The sequence below is a fragment of the Anopheles ziemanni genome, chromosome 2 (genome assembly GCF_943734765.1).
Source record: "Anopheles ziemanni chromosome 2, idAnoZiCoDA_A2_x.2, whole genome shotgun sequence".
NCBI classification, from domain to species: Eukaryota; Metazoa; Arthropoda; class Insecta; order Diptera; family Culicidae; genus Anopheles; species Anopheles ziemanni.
In genome coordinates, this window is record NC_080705.1 from 21,716,809 (window position 1) to 21,743,162 (window position 26,354).

Here is a 26,354-nt window from a genome sequence, read left to right on the forward strand (position 1 = left end):
CCAGCATTTGGGACGCATGAATCCAATAGCTAGTTCTACATCTGGAACCCTTTTTTCACTACTTCGGAAAGATTAAGCATGTCGTTTCAATAAACGATAATTTGTAGAAGTAAAAGCTGAGGAGTAAAATAAATGTTACGTAAGTAAGCAGCTGTGTAGAAGTAGACGATTTATTGAGAAAGTTGATTAGAAAAAGTCTAGTTCTTCATACCGTTGCAAAGATAACATGAAGATTTCTATGACTGGAAAAATATGTAGTGATGAAAAGAAAATTGAAATAAACTTCATTGATTCATCCAAAATGAAACAATGCACCAAGACTACAGATTTGTTTGTTATTTGCAGGAAACAACGAAGCGAAGTATTTGCGTATTGCTGCGTTGAGGATGTACTGACGTTCCTTTTGGATTCAAACATGTGTTAAAATTCATTTCAACTGCTTTATTGTGACCAGTATTTGCGGTTGTGTGCTGTGACGAAAGCTTTCCGACAGAAAACGGGAAACATCGGAAACAGTAACTGTTACGCTGTCGAGAAGGTAGTCTAGTTCTTCTGTTGCTGCAGAATTATTTAAATGCTGTAGTTTATCACGACTTTTCGCTTGCTTCGTTCGAGGGTCCTCCATCGTCTCCATCTTCGTCGTCATCATCGCTCAACTCATCATCCAGCCCCTCGAGGTCTTCTTCAAGGAACAGGTTTTCATTGATCGGGGCGGCATCATCGGCGGGAGCTGCTTCACTTTCCTTTTCAGCCGCCGTTCGACTGGCCTCTTCCGCCGCCATCTTTGCCCAACGATCCGTTTCGGCCACCGTACCGGTGTCATCAACCTGCAATAAAAGTGGAAAATTTAAAGAAAACTGCACCTAGACAAATTGGCATGTGGGCTTACATCTTTGATAGATAGTGAAAGCATATTCAAATCCAGCTCCTTGTACTCGGTTGTATCGTCGTCGTCCTCGTTGCGGCCGTACGATTCGATTGCCACCTCACCGTCATCCATACCGTCGTCGATCAGATCCGGATTGAAGCTGAACATTTCCCTACCGGACAGGCCATTCTGTCGGCCGGCCTTGAAGTCCTTCAGTTTCTTTTCCTCTTCCTTCTGCAGTTTGTCCTTCTTCTCCTGAATCTTACGCTTTTTCCACGCGAGGAACGATTCTAACGTTACACGCGTTTGGTTCGATCCGAGAGCAGCCCGCTCACGCTCGATCAAATCTACCAGCGATATCTCTTCCTTTTGTGAGTCGGCCTTCTTCTTGTCCTTCTTGAGTACGTAACCCGGTGGGAGAGCATGCCGGTAGATACACTTTTCACCATTGGGGCACTCCCAGAACCATCCGTACAGGGAGCGTTCGACGGCATCGAGGAAAAACTTGCAGATCTAAAGGAACGAAACGATCGGGGTGAGTTTTAGGTATTAACAGTAATATCGCAAGGCGTCAAAATCAAAGCAAGCATAGATACTTACGATCGTCGTAGTAGGCATAGTTTTCTCCTTGCCGTGCTTCTTCGCAACCACTTCGGCCAGCTTCTCTTCGGTCCAGTTGTCGATCGTGTCGTTCATATCGCCGTCACGCATATCGACGTGAATAGATCGCTTTTCCGATTTTCGCTCGACGGCCGGGTCGTGAGAGAACTTACACTTATCACCCTTGGTGCAGGTGCCCTGCTTGAAGAACGCACACAGCACCGACTTCGGATCGGCGCCCATTTCGAGCTTCTGCGTGGCCACCGGCTTGAACAGCATTGCCAGCTCCTTCTGCTCCTTCAGCTTCCGTTCCTTCTCCTCCTTCTTGGCGTTAACATTTTGGGTAAGGTTATGTTGTCCGCCGCTCTTCACCTGCTTCTCCACCTGGGAGATAAACTTCTGCTGCTTTGCTCCTTTCTTGTTCTTCAGACCGAACGTCTTGTCCTGCGATTTCGGGGGGATTAAACAAACGATATGTAACGGGGAGGGTTGGGACCAGCGGCACAACACGGCGAATAATTTACGGGATCACTTGGCTGGTAAGTAATCGATGCATCCGTGTCAATTGTCGATACGAACCTCGATGATTTTCTCTTTCTTCTTCGCTTCGGTTTTTTTCGAAGCTCCAGCCGGGGCCTTTTTCGGAGGCATTTTGCACAGCACCAGCGGGTAGATGAATTCCTCTGGATAAGCTAGGAATTTTTCCTTCACAACGTTGGTCGCAAAATAGACGGCGACGAAACTTTCGGCAACAAATGCACACAGGACACCGCACACGTCGTGTTGACGTTGCGTTTGACAGTCCTGACAGTTGATGCGCCGTTGGTCGAGGAAAACGTACGAAATTGTTTACAAATTAATTCCACATTTAAATTTGTCATAAGGCCCTTGATTATTTTAAATAATATTTGAGATGATATTGTTGGCTCTTATTTTGTTGAGTTTTCATAGAAAATGTGCTTTTAAAATTCTTTACAAAAAGCTGACAGTTTCATCGATTCCGCGAGAGACGTTTGGGACCGAAAGTTGTATGTTTACAAACGAAACCGATCATCTCGTTCTGCCCTGTGCGATAGTAGGCAAACGATCGATGCCTACGTTTCGGCAGCGTGAGCAGGCAGAGCTACTCCCCGGAGAAAACGAGCAAACCCGAGCTGTCATCGAAAACGGAAAACTCGCAACCGTTTCCCAAAAGTGTGTTCTTCCCTGTGGAACTTCGAGCCCAGATACGCGAAAAACCAGTGCATACGCAGTGGACGAACGGATGGAAAAGGATCTGGCCAACCGAATGGCAACCCTTGCAGCATCCGTTTCCTGGACGTGGCCATCGAGCTGACGATTCTTTGTTTCAGATCGCTTCTCAAGGAGTGTGTTCGAATAAATTTCGGCGATTTGCTTACAAAACGAGCCCTTCCGCTGTGGTGTGTTTTGTTTGTCAGTTCGACAGACGTTGTCAGACATTTGCCTAGCGCGATTGGATGTGTGTTTTCGAGCCAAAGTTGATTCTTTTCACGCACTTTGTCAAATAGAGAAGCGTAGCGAACGAGGAAAAGATCACCAAAAAAGGATGAATTGGAGAACAAAATGTCGCCGATCGATTTTTCCGTGCGATAGTGCCTACTGCGGCGAGTGCTAGTGTTTTTCGCGAACGCCTCGGTTTTGTGTTGCCCATAGCAAACGCTGCCGTGATGAATTATTGATCGCAGCGCACGGAGGAAAGCAAACGAAGGCATCGACGGGTGTAATGTGAGACTAAATTACGAGTGAAAAATAAATTGATGCACCTCTTGTGAGGTGTACGGTTCCCCGTTTGCCATCCGGAAAATCGCCCAGGGGGGCATATTTTATGCAAACACCATCGAGAACTCTCGCTTCGAGGGGTAGTGCTTTTGACGTAAAGAGGAGTCAGTTGTAAAATGGACGTGGATTCGCCGAATGCACTAAAACGTTGCTCTAGTGCACCGCAAATAAACAATCTGGTATCATCGATCGCCACCGTCGGTGTGCAGCCGATGGACGAGGGACAATCGCAACCGGGTCCCAGCAGTAGTAACAGAACCAGCGGCAGCAGCTTACAGCTTAATCGGGAACTTTTCACGGCAGGTCTTCCGGAACCACAGCCGGGTAGTGGTATGCTGAACACAAGCAGCTCCCTGCAAGGATCACCAAATGATGGGTCCAGGTAAGAAACGATACACAAGTGGCTTAACCCTCTGTTAGACAATTGTTTTTAATCCCTTCTTTTCACTTCTCTCTCCGTAGGGAATCTCTCCCGACTTCGTTTTCGAATATTTTTACACCCCGCGTTAGGCGCTTTTCGGCCAGCTTTAGCCCACTGGCAGTCATCTCGAACGGGAGTGCCAGCCCGAGCCGCAATGGCAGTGGTACGCCAGTTCCACGGCTTACACCCCGGATATCGCAGCTCCGGCAGGAGGAGTGCGCCGACGTGACCAATACCCGCGAGGTAAACCACGAACGCGAGATTCACTCGGCCATGCAGATGTCGCAAAGCTACGAAGATCTCACACTGGTCGCCGAGAACTGGTCGTTCGCGGCGTCGGCCAGCAAGATGATGAACGAGGACTTGCAGAATCCGCTGCACGTCGCCCTACCCACGATCGGTTCCACTTGCTGTTCTAGTCCATCACCAACAAGGTATGTGGTTTTGTATTCAATCAAGTCGTGAATAGAATCCAGCTCATTTCTTGCCCATTTTCGTTCCTCTCATTTTTCCAGCCGCGGTGGGATTGGCTTACAATATCCGACGACGTCGCCCTCACCGACACGAAAGTTTGTCACGCGCCGTTCCATGTCCCCGTGTCCGCTGCGACCGAGCCCCCTCAGTTCTTCGGTCAAGCGGAAGTTTGATCTGGATGATAATTATGGCAATTGCTATTCACCGCCACCGAAGAAAATATTCACCTCGGAACGGTAAGGAAAATACTTTTTTCTTGGTAAAACGAAAAAAAGAAAAGCAATCGGTTGTAATCAACTCAGTCAGGTTGTTACCATTACATTGGCAATGCCCCACTGATAACGCCCGAGAGTTTGCTCGGTTCACTTAAAGCGCCCAGTTATTTATAGCAACCATTTCGTGTTGGAATGCAAACAATTGCTCGAAACAACTAACTCTATTGGACTGAAGAGAATCGGAATTATATTGTCCTAATGTGCCAATGTTTGTGATATGCATTTTTTCTATTACAGCGGTTCATCTCCCGTTTGCCAAACGCCATCACCTTCGCCGATCTGCCCAAGCCCCGACTCGTCGACCACTTCCTTCGAGAACGGTAGCAACAACAACAATGGTAACGGCAATCCGCCCCCAAGTGGTCTATTTCCGCTGGCGGCATCCAGCTCGGGCAGTGGCCGAGTAACGCCCAAGTTTTTTCTCACCAAACTGTCCGGAGCCCCCAGTCCCGGGCCGCCCACCCTATGTCCGGGAAATCCATTTGGGGTTGGTATTGTAGGTGGAGGTTCCGCATTGCATTATGGTGGAGGAGGTAGTGCCTCCAGTAGCACCTGTACAACACCGACAGGAGGCCCCCCGACTAACCCTATGGGTAATCTTTTGGCGGAAACGGTAGGAACCGGGCGCAATGTGGCCATGATGATGGACTGTGGGGTGAGCAGCAGTAGTAGTAGCAGTGGCAGTGAATGTCGCGACACAGCGATGGAAATTGGCCATGCTGGTGGGGTGGTGGAGGAACGCACCGAGCAGGAGAGAGATATCGATGAGACACCGTTGAAGGCGGACAGTAGTACTGGTGGCGGCAAAATGGCCTGTGATCAAACCGTAGTAAGCCTCAGTGATACCCACCAGCGTCAGCAAGCGCGATTGGGCTCTTCCACGGCCGTGATTGCCGCGTCTCGGGAACTACGGGAACAGATTTTAAAGTCGGTGCTGGATCAAGAGGCAGCAGGAAGCTGTAATAGTAATAGTAGCTACACTAGCAATAGTAGCAGCAGCAGCAATAGTAGCTGCGTTACTAGCGATAGTAACACTAGTGCCAACAGTAATAATAGTCGGTTGAGTGGCCTCACGGGCGGAAGTAGCAGCAGCTCCAGTGGCGGTACAGTCGATATCAGCAACAGCAGCAGCAGCAGCAGCGCCACTGTGGTTAGTACGGACGGATCTGTAACAACCGCTGCTGCTGCGGCAGCGGCGGCGGCTGCTGCAGCCGCAATCTGTCCCCAGCTAACCTCGTTCCCCATGATGGCCATACCGAGCAGCAATCTGGCAGAGATTGCTGAATCTTGAGCATATGAAAGTACCAAAACCAACGAAATAACCAGCAATTGTAGGCCTTTCCCACGGCAGAGTAGGCGTTGGCAGAAAGAAAACACGTAGCGTGTATAGGGACAATAATAATACCAGCTGATCGATGAAACGGGCGAAGCAGGCCATGGGAGCCAACTTGCGGGGAAAAGCGCACTACGATCGAGCGTCATTTTGCTACAGCATTACTATCATAGGCATATAGGTGGAAAGTTTTGCACGATCTATTGTGTGTTAGCCAAAGCGCTTTAGAATAGCGTTAGCGTATAACTATGCTGGCTAGTTTAGTTTTAAGTAAGAAAACTATTGATAGCTTTAAAACGCTTAATGGGAATTGGAGAAAATTGATCGAGTGATGAAAAATAACCGGCACTCGCGGGCACACTGCCATAATACGGGTTTGACCGTGTTTTGCGCAAGATATTACCGCTTCGATCGTTTCTGTCAATGTTCTAGTTGAAGAAAAGGGCATGTTTGAATTTTTCCAACGATATTTTTTGTCTTTCTGTTCGTTGGAGAATGCTTACCCGTTTGGTTCCACTCGCTGTAGATTCTTCGTTGTACCAGTACCAGTAACTAGTTGTACTAATAATTGGGTCTAATGAATTACTGATGCCTTGTGCAGACGTGCAGAACAATGTAGGAACCTTTTTTGAAGGTTGAACGAAATATTTCCCTGCGCAGGGATGGATTCAGATCTAACAGAGAAAAGGATCGAACATAAAGGAACCAAAAAACAAAGGCAGAAACTTGTAAGTTAGCTTGTTAAGATATGCCCCCTGGAGCGGGCAGGCCATAGACGGCACTCATGCACAACTACACGTATACATACACTCGATTATTATTATCTTTAGATGGGCAACCAGATTCGGCAACATACAATATTACAACATCCTTCGTTTGGCTGTGTAGCTTACTAGCAGTAAGTTTAAATGGATAGAGAAGAAGGAGCTTCGGGAATTCGTTCTAGATCAAGAGAGAGAGAGAGAGAGAAAGAGTGAACCGTTTCGTAGCATTCGGTGTACAGGTTGAACATCCCAACAGAAAACGAAAGAATTTTGGATGAACCATTTTCCGTTCATTTTCTGAGCAATAGAAGTTGAAGGAGGAGAGAAGCAACATATCATATCTTCGTCACATGGATGCGTCAATTTGGTGTATTGCCATTATGTTTGCTCTCCATGTTATGCGCGATAATGATCTAGTTATACTCGGTTTACATCTGCAAACGATTCGCACACGATGCGAACCGCGACAGAAAGTTGCCTGTATTTTCCCGTTTATGGCCCACTCTCTAGTACACAACGCTGCATTTCTTCATAGTGTTTATGGATATTCGAGTGGGAAAGCATGCAAATACCCAAGTAAAAATGAACTCTATCAAAGTAAGACGTAAATCTTCATTATTATACGAATAAATTCATTAATCCTACACGTACTCGTTTTTTTAATAGTACTAAACACTCGAATTTGTTTACCGTTTCGTCAGTAAGTTGTGTATTAAATTGTGCTACCAAGGATTCACTTAAATTAACAAATTAGCGGTAGTATATTTAAATCAAACTGCAGAAATTACTGTCAACAACAAAGCCTCGAGGAGGCAGGTTAATTCAAATGACGAATGTCGGGGAAGACTCTATCGTTTGCACGGTCATAGATATTCTGTCATCCTGCGCCATAAATCGTGTTTATACTACAAACTGCACGCACACCATCCTTCCACCCTTCCGGCCAGCGAAGTGGGTTGAATAGTACGGCAGTGTCAGCGCAAAATGTCCCCCATAATATATGAGGGCACACGTACCCCAAATTGTGGGGCTCACTTTTTGTGCACAGTTATAGTTTTCCACGCGCCAAAACTTACTCCCTCCCCGTATGCCCCACCGGTTTTCGCATAGTTTCCCATTGAACCGTGTCCGGTGCCCTTGCCTCTGGTTTGCTGCTGGTCACCCTGCTGTTGCTGGACGGTGGAAAATTACGGTTTGTTGGAAAGTGGAATTAATCGCTATATGCATGATACACTGTTTTCAGGGCCAATTCGTCGGCATCAAGCTGCTCTTTGTTGGTAGTAGGCAGTCAATTGCACGCGCACGGTTTTTGTTTGGCATCGTTAGGAAACACTTTGGGCTTGTTAAGTTTAACTTTGCCATTATCGGTAGCAACATTGACGCGACAACAACGCGACCTTTTCTCGTCGCGTCAATGTTGCTACCGATAATGGCAAAGTTAAACTTAACAAGCCCAAAGTGTTTCCTAACGATGCCAAACAAAAACCGTGCGCGTGCAATTGACTGCCTACTACCAACAAAAAACAGCTTGATACCGACGAATTGGCCCTGAAAACAGTGTATATGGTGGCAGGAGAGCGGCAATACCACCAGTGCTCGATATCCGGCCCTGATAGCGATTATTATTGCTGGCGCAGATTCCGTGTGCCCGTGTTTCGTGTCTCCGTATGGTACGGGAGCACAAGCGTTCGGTTTCGGAAACTTTTGTTGTCGAATGCTAAATCATTTATTATTGAAACAAATGCGCACATACAACAATACACACACGCGTTCCCCTCGGTTTGGTGGTAACTATCATTGACACGCTTTTGGAGGCGCAAAACGGCATGAGATTTGCCATGCGACTTTTTTTTTTATTCTTTCCGGTCCAGCAGGCGACTTTCCGGTCCCGCATTGTGTTATGGTGCGAGATGTATCGTTTTTTCTTCCACCTGCCATTATTATGAGGTAGAGTGTTACAATAAATCTAGGAAGATATTGGCAGCTCGTTTGAATTATTGTACGCATGCATATATTTTTGAGAGGAATGTTATGGACAAGCCATATTGTGGAGCGTTCGCACCGATGAGTTAACATTTTCTAATCCAGCTTTAACGGTGAGATTCCAAAATGTTCTTAAACCTTACTCTCTACACATTTTTAGTGATTTTTTTCTTTTGATTACTAAGCTTTTCACCAACATTTTGAGTTTATTCTGGTTTTATGTTACTTCATGTATTTTAATTGCAAGAGTTTGTTTGTTCGAAGGAATGGTCGAGGTCCGATCGTTCGTTCCGGAACCCCCCGGAAGAGGAATGTACTCTATGTAATTTGTTTCCTTTGCCTCAAGGGCAATCTCTCCGCATCTGAACGCTAGAAAAGCCAGCAGTAGAAGGTTCGAGTGTTGAATAGTTCGTCCGACTCTATATCTTTTTTCTAGACTCGGTATAAACTGGAGCCAAAGTTCGTCTAGTCTAGAACATCGTACAAGTTTCTATTCGGATCAAAAGGCCATTGGCCCTTAAAAAAACTATTGCGCCTTGGTGTAGCTGCTTTGGGTGTTTGTTCAACAGTTGAAGTTTTGTAATGTTTTCCAAAGGATCCTTAGTTACCCTGCGTTCGTACAGGGTTTCATTTCTTCCTCATGTAGCCTGTGCCTTTACGTTGATTTTAATGTTAATTTGTACTGTTTACTCTACGCAACCCCGGTTTATTGGAAGAGTATAAGCCAAGCTCAAGCTGACTTGAGTTATTGATTTTAGAGTAGAAAAAAACTGGCGGGAGTTTTTGGTTCGTTTCTTCTGCTCTCTCTATCCTGGTGATTTATAAAGCGAGTGCATCTCCGCAATCTTGATCAACGTGTTTGTTGCTCTGTCTGCAGCCATTCTTAGCTAGCCTTGCGTGTGTGTCTGCTCTTCCGCTAGACGCCAGATCAGCGTCTGTATCGTGTTCCGGTGCTAATGTCGATGAAGTTTTTTTTTTATGTTTTTGCCCTGAAACCCGACGTCTCGCTGGGAGGGTGCACGGGGCCATCTCCCCGCGGCAACTTTATGATGCTGATGATTATGGTGTTTGTTGAACGGATTCCACGTCTCGAGGCGTTCATCTCCTCCATCCGTTAGCTCCGCCCGTCCCAATCAATTCCCATTTGCCACGCTGCCCTCATCCCATCCATCGCCGTCGTACGTCCAATTGCTGCAAGGTGTAGTAAAAATTCAATTTATTTTCTCACACCGCCAGTAGCGCCACTATCGATGAACGTGGAGACGATACTTTACGGTTAAGAACCCTGAAAGGGGAATAAAAAAACTATTGCTACGAAAAGCACTAAGATACAACACTAAGTTGCTTCCGACGCTTTCAAACGAAAGCACTTCCACATTGATTCCACACCCTGCAGGGGTACCACTTCCGGTAGCGCACGTTTTTAACCGGCGTCACATTTTCAAAGTCCACCGTTAGCAGTTTTGTTCGTAAAGATTGGAAGAAGTTTTACTTACACTGCCACCGGGGGGTTTGCCTTTGGGATGTGCTTAGTTTGTGCTCGTTTGAGTTTGAGTGCGGTTTTTTCCCCTCCCCACCATCCCTTCTGAATCGTAAAGTGTTGAGTTACGGATTCTGTTCGTTCACTTCCGGAAACTCTTTCTTTTACGCCGCACACTGGAAGTTCTGAAATCGGACCATCCGTTTTGTCATCGAGTGGCACGAAGTTCCTCCCCCGGTGCTCTTTGACATCTGTTCGAGGTTGATTTTATTTTTTTCTGACGTGCAGCCGTTCCGTTACTAGTGAATGATGATTTCGTATGCAAAGCGGAAACCCAAGGCGTGATGAGATTGTCTTTCGCTCTCTCCGGTCCGTTGTAAATCCCGCGTGGGGACGTACAGTCTGACCAACTTTTTACGCTCCGACTGGACGGTTTGGTGTGATGGTTCATTTTCCCGGTCTTTTTCTTACTTCGACGCTTCCTTTCGTATTCCACCCAGTCACTTTGGAGACGGCCAAATGGTTTGCTTTATGTTTTAGTTCCCAGTCGGCACTTGACACTATTGATTCGTTGGGTTTTGTCCGTCACTCGAAAGGAGGAAACCGAAAAACGCTACCAAAGATGGAAGTAGTTCAGCAGCTCAAACAGTCAGCCAGTGACAGCTTTCGATGGGTTTGAATTAATTTATGAGCATCCCCTTGGACGGGGGACCTTACGGTGGTGTGAGGTGATGTGCTTTCGGAAACTTCCCGCGTGTTCTTGAGCCAACTTCTTTCGTCACACCAACGCAAGTCGGTTGAAAGCACGCTAAAGAAAAAATGGCGCAGCGAATGGAATTTAAAGTCATTGAAGTCTTTACAGTAATCACTTTAAGTCGAAAGAGTAAAAACACGGGAGTGAAACATCATTACTGGAGGCGTTTGCTCGGTTACGGTAAAAGGAAATCGAATGCAACGCCAACGGAAAGGACAAAATAATTGAATTTCTTCTTCGGCCAATTCTACCACCGGATAAAGTGTTGTCTCCTTGGTGTTTTTTTACACGATTTTTTGGATTAACTCCAGTTAAATGCTATCTCCCCTGAGTTACTTTTAATAAATTTCAAGGTGACTATTTTTGAAATACTTCTTATTTCAATCGATACTTCTTATTTTAAACCATTCGTTTTAAAAGTGTTCAAGCAACTGTTTTAAGTTGGTCTTTTGTTTTATTCTTTTCTTATTGATTAACTTGATTTGTTTTCAAACTATTCACATAATACCAACTTTTCAATACATCTCACCATTCGTTTTCTCTTATGCCACTATCATAATGCTTATTTTCCTGACGGTACTTTCGGTCCACAGCTTATCAATAATGCAATCATCGTCGTGTCTGGTCGATTACAAGAGGTAGGTTTGAATTAAATTTATTGCAATGGGTCATGAACCCATTTTAGTGCTTCTTTCGAACGGGTTTGCTTCCCGACAATACTCTGCATTAATAATGCAAGAAGGGTTGCAACTGAAACAATGTAACGATATTCGAAACGGAGAGAGCAGTAATTCCTTTTGCGTTGCAAGATGGTTCTTCTCGTTACGGGTGCGGCAACTGGAAAGCTTAGCCTTCCCTCTCTCCCCCGTAAGAAAAAGTGGTCCTTACATCCGGTTTATTAGTGCCAATATATATATTTCCTCGCCGCCGTTACCGATTTCCTTTGGTTTAGTCATTTTATTTTGCTCGTCCACGCTTCGATTGTGATTCGATTTGCCTCCTGGGCGAGGGCTCAATGTTTCCTTGTTACCAGCACTTCCAGGTTGTCTTCATTGTTGCTTTTCTTCGCTTGAGTGCAGATTTTCCACCCGTTTGGTTTCACCTCCACCCCCAGGGTACTTATGTATTCGTGACAATAATGGGACACATTTTGCACCGGTTTATGGGGACCGCAATGTCGTCCGTGGTTCCGTAAGCAGCTTTCCACTGCACACCGGATCAAAAGGGGTTGTTTGCTACTCGAGTGCGATTACGTCTTACGTGAATACTGGCCGAATCGGCGCCACTTGCACACGATGGGACACGGGAATGCAAGTTCCCAACCGTTCGGGCACCATTTAAGGACGGAAGAGGACGCGCACCCAAACACACGCTCGTACAATATATATGAAGTCATCCGGTACCTCCGAGGTGGTACACCTCGGCTTATGGCGACGATTACGTTAGAACACAATGAAAACCCAATCGAGAGGAAAGCAATGAAAAAATAATGAGCAAGAAAATGAGGATGGTGGACAGCGGACGTAAATGGGAATCGTACACGGTACGGTACGGGTTGCAGATGCAGCTGCAGATGCAACTGCGTCCGAATAAATATACATTGGAAGCAAAAATAATTATCATTAATTAATCTCCGGACGGTGGGTCGATTGGCCTCCGTGTTCGGTCCGGTATGGTGGTGTGCGACCTCCGGTGGCGATGTCGGTCCCATCCTTTTGACGCCAGTGTTGCAACGTGTGCACACGACACAATGTAGTATGCACAGCGTGCTGAGAAGATTGTCCCTACTTGGCTTGGGTCAAGGGACCAACTACATCCTTCCACCCTCCGAGTGGGGTGGCCCTCGGGGTGGGTGCGGGAATTGCTTGTCCCGGTGTCAACGTGTCGGTGTCCGGTCGCTTCGAACGCTAGTAATTAATCTCGCTCGGGCACTTGCTCTGCACTTGTGCAGTGCCATTGTTCGGAATTGGGCTTCTTGAGCCAGTGCAGGTGCTTGCCGGTAATGTTGCACTGTGGGACATGGTCACACCGACTTTTTCGTCTCAGAATAAGTGGAAAAGATTTTACCCAAACTTTTTTGAAATTACAATTTTTAAAAAACTTATTCTAAAACACAATATAAACATGTTTCTCATACACACAATTTTTTAAAGGTAACAACCCGTTTCACTGTGTAGCTCCCTTTCGTAACGAAGGATGGAAGGACCATCCCTTCGCCACCGGAATGCCATGAAGGCTCGGCATGTCTTTCCATCGATTGCCAAACGGCTTCTCTTAAAAGGTGGACCTGTTTCAACCCAAACCTACCTAACCGATGACCCATTCCGATGTGTCGGAGCATCACGTTAGAAACACGTTCAGCTCGTCGAGGGTATGTCAACCCCTGCGGGGCCGGATCTTCGCCGTGGTACAATACATAGTTCCCAGCTGTCACGGTGTCATGTTTTGGGAAAGGTATTGCAGTGCACTCCGGCGTGCATTCATATGCATCTTTGCACCGCACCACGTGAACCGGGGAACGGAGCGTTGGAAGTAATAAATATGTCCCAAACTACACGAGACTAAACAAGGAGAAGTTGGTAAACCAGCAACATGTTCCTACGTGTCGCCGGTGGAGAAATCTTCTTGTCGGTCTCCATCTTACAGTCAAGCGGCAACTGTAAGTAAAAGCACGATCCACCTCGAGGTACAAGTTTTCCAAATTTCTCGCATAAAACTGTAACACAGTTTCCCAACACAAAGTGCTGTTCCGTACGCCGGCAATTTGCCTAATGGTATTTGACTCCCGCACCGGATTCATTTCGAACGCCGCCGACCGCCCAGTTTACGGTGCAAGTGACGCCAGGTAACGATCCTCGCCAACGCCCGGCTTCAGTATGCAACTCTTCGGGGGAGCGATGGAGCGCAACTTTTCCCCAAGTGTTCATAAAGTTGCAAATAAGGTTATCATGTTTGGCCGATCGGCGGGACTTTATGGGCGATAACTTTGCCATCCCGCTGGTGTGGGAGGTCAGCTTTTCCCCCTCGAGACACCGGCGCTCCGAGCGGTTTCGGTGCACCGGAGTTGTAAATTTGATGAAGCCCAAAGCCCAACACGCTTGAGTTCTCTTTTTCTCCGTCCATCGATTGGCCTAAGGGGGACGATTTCGTTGCCGTGGGCTGCCGTTGGGGGATTATTGGAACAGAAGGAGATTTTAACGGCAGATATCCTGGGCTCGGCGAATGATGTGTATTCAATGAGAGCGAAGTTTCTGCGGCCAACCTTCGATGCTTCGGGGCTGGATTTAAGTTTTAACTAACTCCAAAGGATGGTTTTACATCGGTAGCAATGTGCTAACACACTGAAAGTTTGGTCAATTGATTGTATGTTGAGTTTGTTTGAGCAATATTGCTTAATGGAATCTTGTTTACAATCAGTTAAATGGGGAATAAATTCCAACTCGTCTCATTAATCCAATTTATAGATATATTTGAGAATACACCGAGATATCGACGAATTTTTCTTCGCGCTTTATCAATATCTAAAAAACGTTGGGGTTGAAACATTGTAATCGTGTTAAACTTAAGTCTTCGATACCAAACAGTATACGAATGAATACTACCAGTATATCCAATGTATTACGTATAGACGTTGGATTAGATTGGAGCATTGGATATAGACATTGGATTGTACCTACATTGTTCATGAGAATTGTGACGTTCTTATTGAAAGTTCTGTAACTTTGTTTGTGTTGTTTTAGGAACCTTTTGCAAGGTTTATTATAATATTATCCAAACGTAACGGAAGTTTGAAAGTTTCTAAGATAAACTTTTTCAATTTTTCTTCATTCAGGGGCAAAGAAACGCCAGTACGTCGTCCGTAGTTTACGTGAATACAAAACGACACGGTCTAAGTCCTTTAACTTTGTGACAAGCTACGTCGAGAAGTCGCATCTCGTCGTTGTCTCGAAATTTCCCCAATTATTTTCTTTTACGTTTCAATTATTTCCCCAATTATTTTCTTTCACGTTTCATGTGAACAACCGTGGTATGGGACTGAATAAGACTCACACTCCGCATCATCCAGCTGTGCTATCAGATCATTCGAAAACAAACGCTTCTTGCTCCAATATCTTAAGTTGAAATATGTGTTCCGCTGAAGTAGCAAGATGGGTAACAAGAGTCTACTTAATTGCGTTCCCATACTGTGCCTTTGTTAACTGTACGGGAAACCATTAAATACTCCCTCACCATAGAGCTATTTCCCTACTCCATTGCTTCCCGCTGGAACTCCCAACTAGCACCATCATTGGCTTTGAAGATCATCGGAATGGATTTATCGCCGGCGTCAATGAAAGCACCGAGGCCATATCATTTGTCAGCGTGGAATTCCTTAGCTTATGGTGCAATAATTTAACGACCACTTCGTCGTGCGCCTTTCCCGGGGGGGCTTTGAGGGTTCAGTTGGCATCCCCTAACGTGAGTGAAAAGAACCCCCCTCAGAGTGGTGGCTCCCTTTCATGATTTATACAGATTAATTACTGCTGCCTCCATCGGAAAAGTGTCCAACTGAATTGGTGGTATGTGTGACGCTGGCCACCGTCCTCGGTTGGGTGTTCTCTTTTGGGAAACAAATCTTCCATCTAAATCCACTTTCAATGTGTGTTTGTGGATGTGTGTGTGTTTGTGTGTGCGGCTGTTCAGGGCAAGCTTTCGCTTGTCGACGAAACTAGCTGGCAAGCCGGAGCCAGGAACCGCCAGGAAAACATATTTTATGCTGATGGTAGCGGAAAATTTCGTTAATTCCCTTTTTCGGCTGGAGGCAACTTTTCGAGCACAAAGTGCATCCGGAGTAGCATCCGTCCACCGGCGTTCCGGCGTACGATGATAGTTTAAGGCCCGACATTGAGCGGTTTTCGGCAAGCAAAAGCAAGCAAAAGTTGTCCGTTGCGCCGATCGTACACTGGCCACCGTTTTTCGGGACCGAAGGCAGCGCTGCATAAGATGCGATTTTGATGTTGAAACAGGGGTATTTGTTTGGCCGTGCCGGGTGAATAATGTGCGGGTCGTCGCCAATGACACCACGGGAACTCGAACTTTGTGCCACACTGGAAACATCATCCCGGTCCGTGTGTGTGTGTGTGTAATTAAAGCCCATCCATTACCGGGTGTTACATTTCATCTCTCGGCAGGAAAAATTCGACATCGGTGAGATTGTGGCTGTCATGGGGTGGACGGAAAAGATTCGGTCATCAAGCAGGATTGACTTTTGTCCAGCTTCGCAATTTCGAGGCGCATGTTGTAGGCTCGTCGAGAGCGAAGCAAATGGCGTCACATATTCGGTGCCATACGAGACGGTCCTCTCCGAAAAATAGAAGGAAAAAGACGCCATGAAAGAACGTCGGGCTGCACTTCGGACATAACGTACGCCGCACTGCGCCGTGACGGTTGTCACGGCTGTACTCCAAGGGAATCACGATGGCTCCGATCAGGCACCCGGGTCAACCACGACGTCAGCCATGATGCTCCAAAGGGAAGCAGCATCACGGCGTCCGGCAAGCGCTACATCAGCATCAGCTTGAGATAATGTTTGCAGCATCACGATTCACGAGCTTGACCGACGAACCAGCACGCCACGGACGACCCGGCATCCGGGCGTCGTTTTTTCGCCTTGTTTGCGCAACATCGTGCCGGCATGTAAGCGATATTGGAATTTTTGGGGAATGAAATGTGCTCCGTGTGCGCCTCGGGCACAATGAAGACCCGGTTTCCGGTCGGCTTGGGATGCGAAGGAAACGCATCGCTCGGAAGCGATGGTGGACATGCTTTGCTTAAACAGATACATGCCGATCTAATGGACGGAGATCGAAATGAAGAGCAGTGGCGCATGGGGAATATTGAATGCGATTGGAATGGCACTGGATCGGCGAAGTAAGTGTGTTCGAACCCCTGGATTGGTATTTAAATTTTCCATTTCGAATCGAACGAAAGCGAAGTCGATTTTGTGCTTTAAAGGGATTCCGAATGTTGGTTGCTCTTGATTGGAAATTAATTCACTCCCCAGCGGTGGCCCATTTTTTAAACTCACTCAATTTCGGAGTTGAAGCTTGATTTTTACAAATTCCTTAACCGCCGATAAACGTTCCCGTTTCAAAAGTCACTTTGAATGTTCGGAAGATAAAATCGTGTTGCTACAAACGGCATATCGTGGCTGGTTCTCGTTCCCTGTTGTAGCCTGGAAAACTAGTGGCGTGCTATTTCCTGGTGAAAAATTTAATTAAACAAACCATTTCCCTCGCTAAAAGAAAAACGGCCCGTCTGGAGGGTTGGACTCCTCTGTGCGCCCTTCCTCAAAAGCCAATCTCCGGTACAAGGCGTGCAATGTTACCGTAGGTTTCTGCTCTCCTCCACCACTCTTCTCAGTCTGTAACGTTGTGCTGTCTGTGTGCATTTTTTTTAGTCGTCGCTGGGAAACGTTAACGGAACCGGAACGGGTACACTCAGCTATATTCGTCGTCGACAGGGCCCACGTTTTAGCCCCGGAAACAACCTCCACCGGTTGATGGTCTTTTGGTGGGCGTTCTTCTTCGACGTCCTTGTACCTTTTTTCCTTGTGCATGGCACGTCCACCTCCGCTCCGCTCCGCGGATCCGTTGCCACGCAGACATTGCCGCCCGGGTTTCCGGTCGAACGACCGAGCGCGTCGCGTCGGGGAACGCCTGATTGGTTCTATGCAAATTTCGTACCTCGTACGGAACGGTGGCATCTTCCAGGCCTTTGCATTGCATTCGTGGGCCGGGGTCGCTCTTGCTTTTTCATTTGTCGCTCGTTAGCGGGCCCTGGTTTTGGGTTGGACGACCTTTTCACCAGACCAGGGGCAGCTTAGGAGGCACTCGATGTTTTCGCTAATTTAAATTATGCACCTAACAGTGGCGTGGACCCGGTCCGATTCCATGGATGCTGTTGGCGCATGTTTTCGCGTGTTTACGGAATCAATAATTTAGGCCAGCCGGTTTGCGAACACAAGCTGGACCATTAGCGCTCGGGCAGCTGGGAACCAGACGAAAATTTCGGGCTCCCAAAACGATCATTGAAACCAACCGAAGTGGGTTGAAAAAAAGGTTGTTAGATCATTTAATTAGATAGAAGTTTAGATGTAGCAAAAGATTTTCAAAATCGGACTACAAAAAGATATGTAATCGATTCAAAGTTTTCCATCCTTCCGGTATTTTTAATCGACACATATGTTGATTGCAATGTACTTTAAATCTACAGTAGGTCCCCGCGGTACGCAAATGTTTGGGACCGAACGCTATTACCCTTATTAGACAAGGAATGTATCTGTCATATTTTTCCATCCTTTTACTGTCAAAGTAGGCTCTGGCAGGGCGTTTGACATATGAATGGTGTCCGCTCGTGTAATAACGCAAAGTTCCGCAAAATGGGTTTTGCAGTTATTTGATAATTTTCATGTTTGAATTTAGCGTATTGTTCCTCCTAGTGTAACGAACAAAATCCGTTGCAAACAACAAAGCAAAAAGTAAACAAATCGCCACTTTGACATCGAGTCGAAAGAAAATCGGAACCGGTCATGCCTGATTCCGATTTTGAGGAAGGAATGTATCTGTCAAGCGCGTTTGGCAGATAACTTCTGGAAAAATATGACAGATACATTCCTTGTCTAATAAGGGTATATAGTGTGTATGGAGTTTTAGCGTATTGCGGATTTCCGCTGCCATATCGTTTATACTACATATTGAAGAGTTGACACTGGGAGGAAACCGCTTTTTTAACATATCTTCTATCCAAATCACTAATAAGTGTACCATTTCTTCTATAATCCCATTACGTTTCCGAGTGGCCAACATTTTTGCAGATTATCTTTGCTTTAGATAATGGATTTGCGCTCTGTTGATTGTGGTCGTTTTATTTGCCGGGCTATTGCTGCATAAATCTTTCCTTGTTCGGACATTTTTACTATTTCTATATTTTCCTTTATTGTTATAGCACACTTCTTTCGACTACGTTAATTGCCTGGTGCCATAATAATCGCTTCAAAATTATATAGCTTAATGAAACAAGAACCAACGTGTATTAAATCAGGCCGTTGCAGTCATGGCCTTTAAACGGCTGTTTAAAACTGCGTATTAAAGACTTCATTCAACCGAAACAAAGCAAAATTGACTAATCAGAACTGAAGCAACAACGGTAAACGCTATGAGCTGTCATTTGTAAAAAATCGCGTTTTGCGAATTCGCGTATATCGAATATAGCGTACTGCGGGGACCTACTGTGTTTATTTTGGTTTAAATTGCAAACAGTACAAAATAATCACTCCATCGCTCGGTGGATTACCGGCCGGAAAATTGGAAGTATGCTGTCGATAAAATCAATTTCCTTCGAGGTGCCGACTCACGTTCGATTAAAATTACTCGCTTCTCCACCGAAAATCGGGCAGGGTAGCATTTTCAAACCCCGCTATTTTCGATTACTTCCATGCCACCACGTGGGAAAATCTCGCCGTCGTTGATTGTAAACTCGCTGTACGCCAAAGAAAAGTCCCCGGGAGAAGATGGCTCAATCGTCGGGCGATAATTTTCACCCAAGATAAAAACCCATCGAACCGCGAAATGCTCCTCAAGACGCTCAAGTCGCGAGTGAGTGGAAGTTTAACTAAATTTTCATCGAGGTTTTTCCCCGCGCTGCACGGTTCAGAAAGGAAGTTCATTTGTGTGGAGGCTGTTGGTGTGTGTGTGAGATATCGATCAAGGCACCGCTCGTGGCGGGATGTTGGCAATATTGTGATGGCGTACGAAACGATCCGACCGGTGAACGGATAAGTTTATCATAACTGCCCTCAAACCACCGCACTGTGGAACAATTGCCGGGCTTTGGAGGGACTTGGTGGGAGTTTGCGGGAAGGTTGGGGCAGAAAATCGGTAAGATCCCGATGCACGATGGACCGTCTGCTTCTTCGCAAGCGCACGATTTTACTTCAAAAGCTTCACGGTTTGATTGAGTTTCAAGTGGGAAAATGGGGGAGGCACCTCGGGCACCTACACAACGCACCAACCCGGTGTTGACGGTGGCTGATATCTCAAGGCCTACTTCAAGGCGAAAGCGGATAATACGAGATCGTCGGCTGCGTCTTCCACTTTCGCCGGGAGGTTCCTCATGGTTCGTCTTTCAAATTTACTCCCCTTGCTCCTATTTTCCTTTTAAGGGGGAGAAACCCGCCGGAAGAAAAAGCCTCACCACAAGGGGAGACGGATTCACCGGATGGGGAACGGTTTTGTCGGAGTTTGACGTTCGTCGTCAAAATCAATTTGCCATCAGGCCGATGTCGCCCAAACCGTCGCTCGGTTGGATGAGTGTATTTGCAAAGTGTCTGCCGGCCACCTCGTCAAGTCTAAGTGTGTACGTGTGTTCGGGAGCGTGTGTGCGCAAGTCTGGCCGCCGATGTTTGTTCGATGGAAAAGATTTCCCCCCCAAAACGCAACCGTTCATGAGGCCTATCATCGAAGCGGGCGGGAAAAGTATCTTTGTCGTTGGGAAGCAGGTGGGAAATCTGAAGAAAAATAACTCAATCTACGCCCGACGACGCCCAAAGTATGGGAAAGTGTATGACCAAGACGGCGGCCGTCGTCGTCGGTGGGAAAAAGACAATTTGGCAAACTCATGATGATTGCGTCGTGCGCCTTTCGGTTGATGGGTTCGCTTGAAAAGAGTTTCCTTCCGAGTTTTCCTCACCCACCAGGCACAGGACCACCCAGGCCGCAAGCAACAAGGTGGTGGCGGTTGATGAAGTGCCGCACGGGGTCGGAGCAGGCACATTAGGCGACCATCAAAGCAGTTTTCTCTGCGTAACGCACTTTGTCATTTTGTTGTCAATGTCATGTTTGTGGAAGCTTTCGCAAGAAGCAACACAAAAAACAGGGATGACAACGAGGAAAACCCGGGAAATGTACTCCGGAAGACGTGCCCCTACACATGTAGACAGACACACACACATACACGGACGAAACAATGTCAATGACGGTTCAACACGCGGTATGTTTGAAGCGGAAAAGCTTTTTGTCGGAAAGTTAAAAGGGGTTGTCGGGAGTTAATTTGGGCTCGGGTCGGGAATGACAAACATTAAAACATACCAGAGGTGGTTTTGTCATAGTACAATTGAAACTGGAGGGATCATTTTTGAGATGATGGGGGTTTTAAATTAAATAAGTTGAAATTTTAATTGCGTTTGTAAACTCACATTAGTTTTAAAAACGCAAAGTAGACAGGTTTATTTTTAGCTGTGTTTGAAAAATATAAATGAAATATTTTTCGGTTGAAGAAAATTAAAATTTCGTGCTTCTCACTGTTTGTGGCACGTAATTTTCAAACGAACTGAAAACCATAAGCCGTTTTCTGATGCTCCGAGGTACTGCAGTATTTTCGACCTTGAGACCTTCATCTGTTCCAATCCTTCTTCTTTCACCAGAGTGCGGTAAGCAACGTCAATATACCAGACGTCTGTCGAGAAACTTCACCGGCTGTTTCCAGCCTTTTCAACATGCGTCTGTTGGCTGGGAAAACTCTTCGTTTTTTCCTTTCATTGTTCCAAGGTTCGTCTGCCAGGGAAACCATCGTTCTACGGGGCATTGCAACAACGTTTCCTTCACTGTGTCTCCTTCCCGGATGACAGTCCTGGGGGAGGACATGTGGCCGACGGTATCGAAATTTTCCGTTTCATTAGATCCAAACACTAGGGCTCCAGTTCATCCCGGTGCGATTCTATTTTGAGCCCCTCCTTCGCATCTTTCCACTTTGAAGTGCAGCGCTTCGGAGTATCTCGCTCCGAAAGGCGATCCAGTCCTTCGATCGTCGTTCGTCTCCATTACGCCACAAAGGGAAAAATGAAGTGGAAAAGATGCCCAGCTGCACACGTGTGTCTGAAGTGCTTCAATCTGTGGCTGCTACTAAACCTAGACCTTCCTCAGTTTATTTGAACGAGCACAAACTGCGCACGGACCGGGCGGGTCAAATGACGAATGTTTGCTTTTCACATCAAAGCGACTCTAATTCTGTCCGTCCACTTCGCTCTCGAGCATTTTCCCTTCACATTCACCGAGTACGGTTTCACCCTTTCCGCACCTGAAACGGCACTCCGGAAAAGGAAAAGCTCATCGGTACATCAATCGGGTGGAAAGTATTGGCCAAGCAGGAAAAGAAACGAAAGAAGTGATGGGGGGAAATAAAAGCAGGAAAACACTTGCTCACTTGCGACGTCCGATGATGGTTCACGGGATTAGCTCGTTTGTACAGCATTTGATTTCAAAATCTTCCCCTCGATTAGTTCCCCCGCCCGAACCCCGCGCCGGCTCTGTGTTTGTGCCGAGCGATGCAGCGAAAAGCTTAAGGCGGAGAAGAAAAGCGTTCGGTTGTTTTTCTTTCTCGTTTAAAGTTGCACCCTCTCGTTCCGTTTCCGTCCGCCACTAAGGCGCCCGCAAATTAGTCTTTCATTTGTCATCTTAAATTGTAAGCTCAATGTGCTGTCATTAGGGCAACCGGGGTGAGGGGTCCGGGAAGCGGCTCTGTCGGGAACGAAAGCTGCCACTTGTCCGACCGCTAGGCGAAAGGGCAGCTAATCCCGCACCATTTTTCTTCCCTTCGGTTCCATTTTCCACCAGGATAGCGGGGGCATTGAATGGCCATAAATTGTGCTGCCGTTGGAGAGGGAGCAAGAAGGCTACGTTGGAGGATTATATCCTGGAAGCTGGTAGTCCGTTGGAACTTTTCGTAGCTGATTACAAGTAGGAAGTTCTCGTAAGTTCCGTTTTGAACCGCCACCGCGTAGTGTTTGCAATGTAAATTAAAACCAAGTGGACACTTTCATGACTTTGATGTGATCAAATCCAACGTAATGAATTTTTATGTTCCACATAATAAGGGTGATGGCCTCGTGTATTTTAGGGACAACGAACCAAGTGGCCCCGACTGGCTGCGTGGGGGTGAGGGAAAGTTTTTGCGGGTTTGGAAAAGCCGGAAACCGAGAGAAATAATGCGCAAAAAGCAACAGCAGTTGAAACACAGGCTCATCGTAGCATAATTAATTACCCTCTGGTAGTACCCTTTTCGAGGTGGGTTGGTTTTCATTTGCTTTCCTATTATGTCCTCCACCCCCTTCCTCCTCTTTCTTTTACCCTCATTTGTCCATGTATTTTGAGTATTGTGCTGCACTTTTCACCGGAGACAAAGGGAAAGTTTAACGAAAAAAAAAATCCTCAGCCCCTGGGGAAGTGAGAGAAAACTCCGGAAGCTATCTCATTGGTAAACCCGCCTTTGTCCCCCACCAACACGGCTCCTCACTCCTCCAACCCCCCGTCCCGATTGGCACCACATAATTGTGGTCCCTTATATCGCGGCTGGATTCGGTTGCGAGCGCGGTGCGGGCGTAATATTATAAATTCTCATCTCTTTCGACTTTTCTCGCATCCTCCCCTCCTCCCTCGGCCCCTTTCCCCACTTCCCGTTGGGGCTGTGGTTTCATAAAATGACCACACGGAATGCTACCGAAATGAGGACTCGACTGTCGAAATGAAAAATGAGCACCCTTTCCAAAGGCGGAGGGGGAGGGGGAAAAAGGGGGGAAAGTCGGGTCACCGTCGTTAGTAAAAATGGACGAAAATTTATGACTCATTTTGGCGTCCGCCGAGTTTGGTCCCGGTCGGCCAACACCGCGACCGACGGATTGCGTGAGCTTTTGTTTGTTGTGCCTTTGCTTGTTTGATTTTTATTCGTGTAGTAGTTATTTTTTTCCAGCTCTGCATGTTTGCAACATGTGAAGACTGTTCTTTTTTTCATAAAATTTACTATTTTCTAAAGCTTTTAATTGTTTAAATTATTTTTAAAAATAACATTCCATTTAATTGCGAAACGATCAGCTTAATGAGAGAATCCCTACTGGCTTCATTTCGTCAATCCTCGGATACTTCCGGCAGTCAATTATCCCTGCTGAAAGAGGTTATAAATGCTCCGGATTAACGAACTCGCCGTGTCTTTCCACTCGCTCGAGCTTAAGCACCGCAAGTAAGCGCTTCGTGGAATAAATAATTCAACCATTTAAACACTCACCGACAGTCGGCAGTCAACGATCCGCGAGTGAGTGAGTGATTATTCAAATTCCGATTGCTCTACTACTCCCGCGCGTCGCGCGGCCCATTCGAGGGATGAATCCGAGGGGCCAATCAAGCGACTAAAATATGCGTCACAGTTAGTGGCAACGGGAATGATCCCGAAATCCGAGACCGGATCTGCACTGGAGTTCCTAAGTAAGGCACGTTTTCCGTTGTGGCCCCACTGTTCGTTCGCGAAGGAGTACGGCCGGTGGAAAGTTGTTCTCACCTTTCACCAAACCTCTGTTTCCTCATTTCACTGGATCGGGCGTTTTCTCTACCATTCCGAGGGAAGTTTTCGGAGATTTTCCCGCTTCGTTCGTGCCTCCTCGAGCTCACCTTTTCCTCGGTTCGTCGTTATCATGGTCCATAAGAAGGCACTGAAAACTGAAACCCTGTTGGAATATTTGATGAGATTTGTTTCCCCCCTCCGAGTCCCTGCCCGCCCGTCACCGGAACGGCACGAAAGAAACGCCTTTTGGTGTCAGTTTTCCGTGCGGATCTCGCGCGCGTTCCCGGGGAAAAGTGTGCGCAAGTAAGATAATAAATTTAGTACTAGAATAAGTGGTGTTACTTCCAGGCAAGCTTTTTCCACCGTGCGCCCGACGTTACAAACGCCCGGCCCAAGAATTCGGTGGACAAGTTAACTTGAAAAAGGGCGAAATTTCCGGTCTCCTCCACCCCTCCCCAAAAATAAAAAGTAAAAATAAAACCATTTTCGACCGTCACCGGGCCCGAAGCGCGCGAGTCACCTAATCACGCTGCCTCAAGACGTTGAAGATTAAAATTTATTCGCATTAAAAATGAATTAATCAAATAAATTATCCATTTTGTTACGGGCGGGAGGCGGGGGGAGGGCGTCGAGCGCTTTTGACATTTGCGAAAGGCAAATTTCCCGCTGACGCAGGCACACGACGGCAGTTCCCTGTTTTGTTCGTTTTCCATTTTTCTTCAACTTCCCTACCGAGAAGGTCTCGGCCTGCCTGCAAGGCGCGGGCTTTGCGTTGCTTTTTGGGTAAATATCTTTTAATCTTTTCCGCGGCATAAAATCATTGAAATAATGGACGTTAAACTGGGTGTGGCGAGGGCCAATGTAAATAAAGGATCTCCCTTTTTTTTACAACGGCCGCAGTTTTCACTTGACTCGCTCAAGCGGAAAACACGAAACATGTTGACTTAAGCTAGATTGCAAGAAACAAGCCAAAAGACCCTGTGTATGCATGTGTTGGTTGGTATTTTTACTTTCATTTCCAGTCTAGGTTTTGTATTAACACAAGCAAAGGGAAACCAAAGACTTTGCCCAATCGAGTCGGTTCCATTTCCACCCGCGCTAATGCTAACGGCGCACTTCGGTGTAATTTGTTTTCCCGTGCTAAAAAGGCACTTAAATCTTCACACCTCATTTTCCGGGGCGCCGTTTCCAGTGCGTGACACAATCGGCCCGCTTGCCGTACACTCGCCTTTTGCCTTATCGCATCGGTTAGCATGGCCGCCCGGATCGTTGCCCACGTTTCATTAGTAATCTTATTTTCCACCCCGATGCGCGGAAAGAAACGAGGTATAAGGGTTGGAAAAAAAGAAAGCGATAAGACTCGGCGCATAGGTAACGGCGCTGGGTAAGTGGCGATGCAAATGTTACTCGGTACATTTCACAGTCAGCATGACTTCATTCGTAACACTTCGGTCTCGACGGTGGGAGGGTGAAAAAGAAATGTGAATTTTCTGTGAACTCCCCTTTTCGCGCCGTGGGTTTGTAAGTCTCGGTTTGGGTTGAAGGTGAAAGGCTTTTACAAAAATTAAATTTTCCATCCATTCTCCGTGAAGGGTTTTCGGTGGACGCTTCGTGGTGGTGTTTGTGTACTCACTGATTGTGTGGTATGTAAAGTAACACCAACAGCATTCTTCGGGGGGAAGTTGTTTAAATTACACGGTCCTAGTGCGAGAGCTCGTGGGTGAATGATATTGCACCCGATCAATTTACAAATTAATTCAGTAATGGTTCGCAAATCCCATGCTCGGGATGAAGGACGGCACGGTCTGACTGTAGGTAGTCATGGTTTTGCAGCAAGAAGCTGATAAATCCTTGACCGAGACTTGTAAGTAGTGCTCATGGATTCACGCCATAGAAGCAATTATTCAAATGGAGGCGCCTGGTACTTGTTACAAATATTCATGTGGAAATGTTTTGCCTCCCGGAATACTCTTCTGATTAACTAACCTTTTATTCTTTGTTCCTCAATCCAGTGCTATGCGTCCGGCTAACTTTTTTTTCCACCCTTTGTAATCTTTCTTCCAATCGCTAGCTTGTAATCTATTATGTTGCGCAGGAGGGGGGTGAAACTTTGGCGTGAAACAAATAATCCCTCCCCACGGTTGGGATTGTGCTTGAGCAAAAAAAAAAGAAGAAAAACATCATAACCGTCTCGCATGCGAGAACGCATGTATTGAGGTGAAAAGTTTCTCCTT

At 46.5% G+C, this 26,354-nt stretch overlaps 2 protein-coding genes across 2 annotated transcripts; one reads left to right on the forward strand and one right to left on the reverse strand.

Moving 5' to 3' along the window:
• Nucleotides 1–413: 413 nt before the first annotated feature.
• LOC131285716 (zinc finger CCCH domain-containing protein 15 homolog) lies at nucleotides 414–2,247 on the reverse strand. Its single transcript, XM_058314576.1, has 4 exons — nucleotides 2,048–2,247; nucleotides 1,469–1,912; nucleotides 890–1,381; nucleotides 414–827 (listed from the first exon to the last, which is right to left on the reverse strand). Exons 1-4 carry the CDS (start codon nucleotides 2,117–2,119, stop codon nucleotides 588–590), a joined length of 1,248 nt encoding a protein of 415 aa, XP_058170559.1. The 5' UTR covers nucleotides 2,120–2,247; the 3' UTR covers nucleotides 414–587.
• A 486-nt stretch (nucleotides 2,248–2,733) lies between these two features.
• Nucleotides 2,734–6,240, forward strand: LOC131285176 (uncharacterized protein DDB_G0271670). Its single transcript, XM_058314040.1, has 4 exons — nucleotides 2,734–3,650; nucleotides 3,731–4,123; nucleotides 4,205–4,399; nucleotides 4,676–6,240. Exons 1-4 carry the CDS (start codon nucleotides 3,385–3,387, stop codon nucleotides 5,727–5,729), a joined length of 1,908 nt encoding a protein of 635 aa, XP_058170023.1. The 5' UTR covers nucleotides 2,734–3,384; the 3' UTR covers nucleotides 5,730–6,240.
• Nucleotides 6,241–26,354: the final 20,114 nt, after the last annotated feature.

Coding starts and splice junctions, on each gene's coding strand:
- LOC131285716 (XM_058314576.1), bottom strand. CDS start 2,119: ATGCCTCCGAAAAAGGCCCCGGCTGGAGCTTCGAAAAAAACCGAAGCG. Junction 1,913..2,047: donor AGAAAGAGAAAATCATCGAG/GTTCGTATCGAC, acceptor CCGAAATCGCAG/GACAAGACGTTCGGTCTGAA. Junction 1,382..1,468: donor CTATGCCTACTACGACGATC/GTAAGTATCTAT, acceptor TCGTTCCTTTAG/ATCTGCAAGTTTTTCCTCGA.
- LOC131285176 (XM_058314040.1), top strand. CDS start 3,385: ATGGACGTGGATTCGCCGAATGCACTAAAACGTTGCTCTAGTGCACCG. Junction 4,124..4,204: donor TCTAGTCCATCACCAACAAG/GTATGTGGTTTT, acceptor TCATTTTTCCAG/CCGCGGTGGGATTGGCTTAC. Junction 4,400..4,675: donor AAAATATTCACCTCGGAACG/GTAAGGAAAATA, acceptor TTTCTATTACAG/CGGTTCATCTCCCGTTTGCC.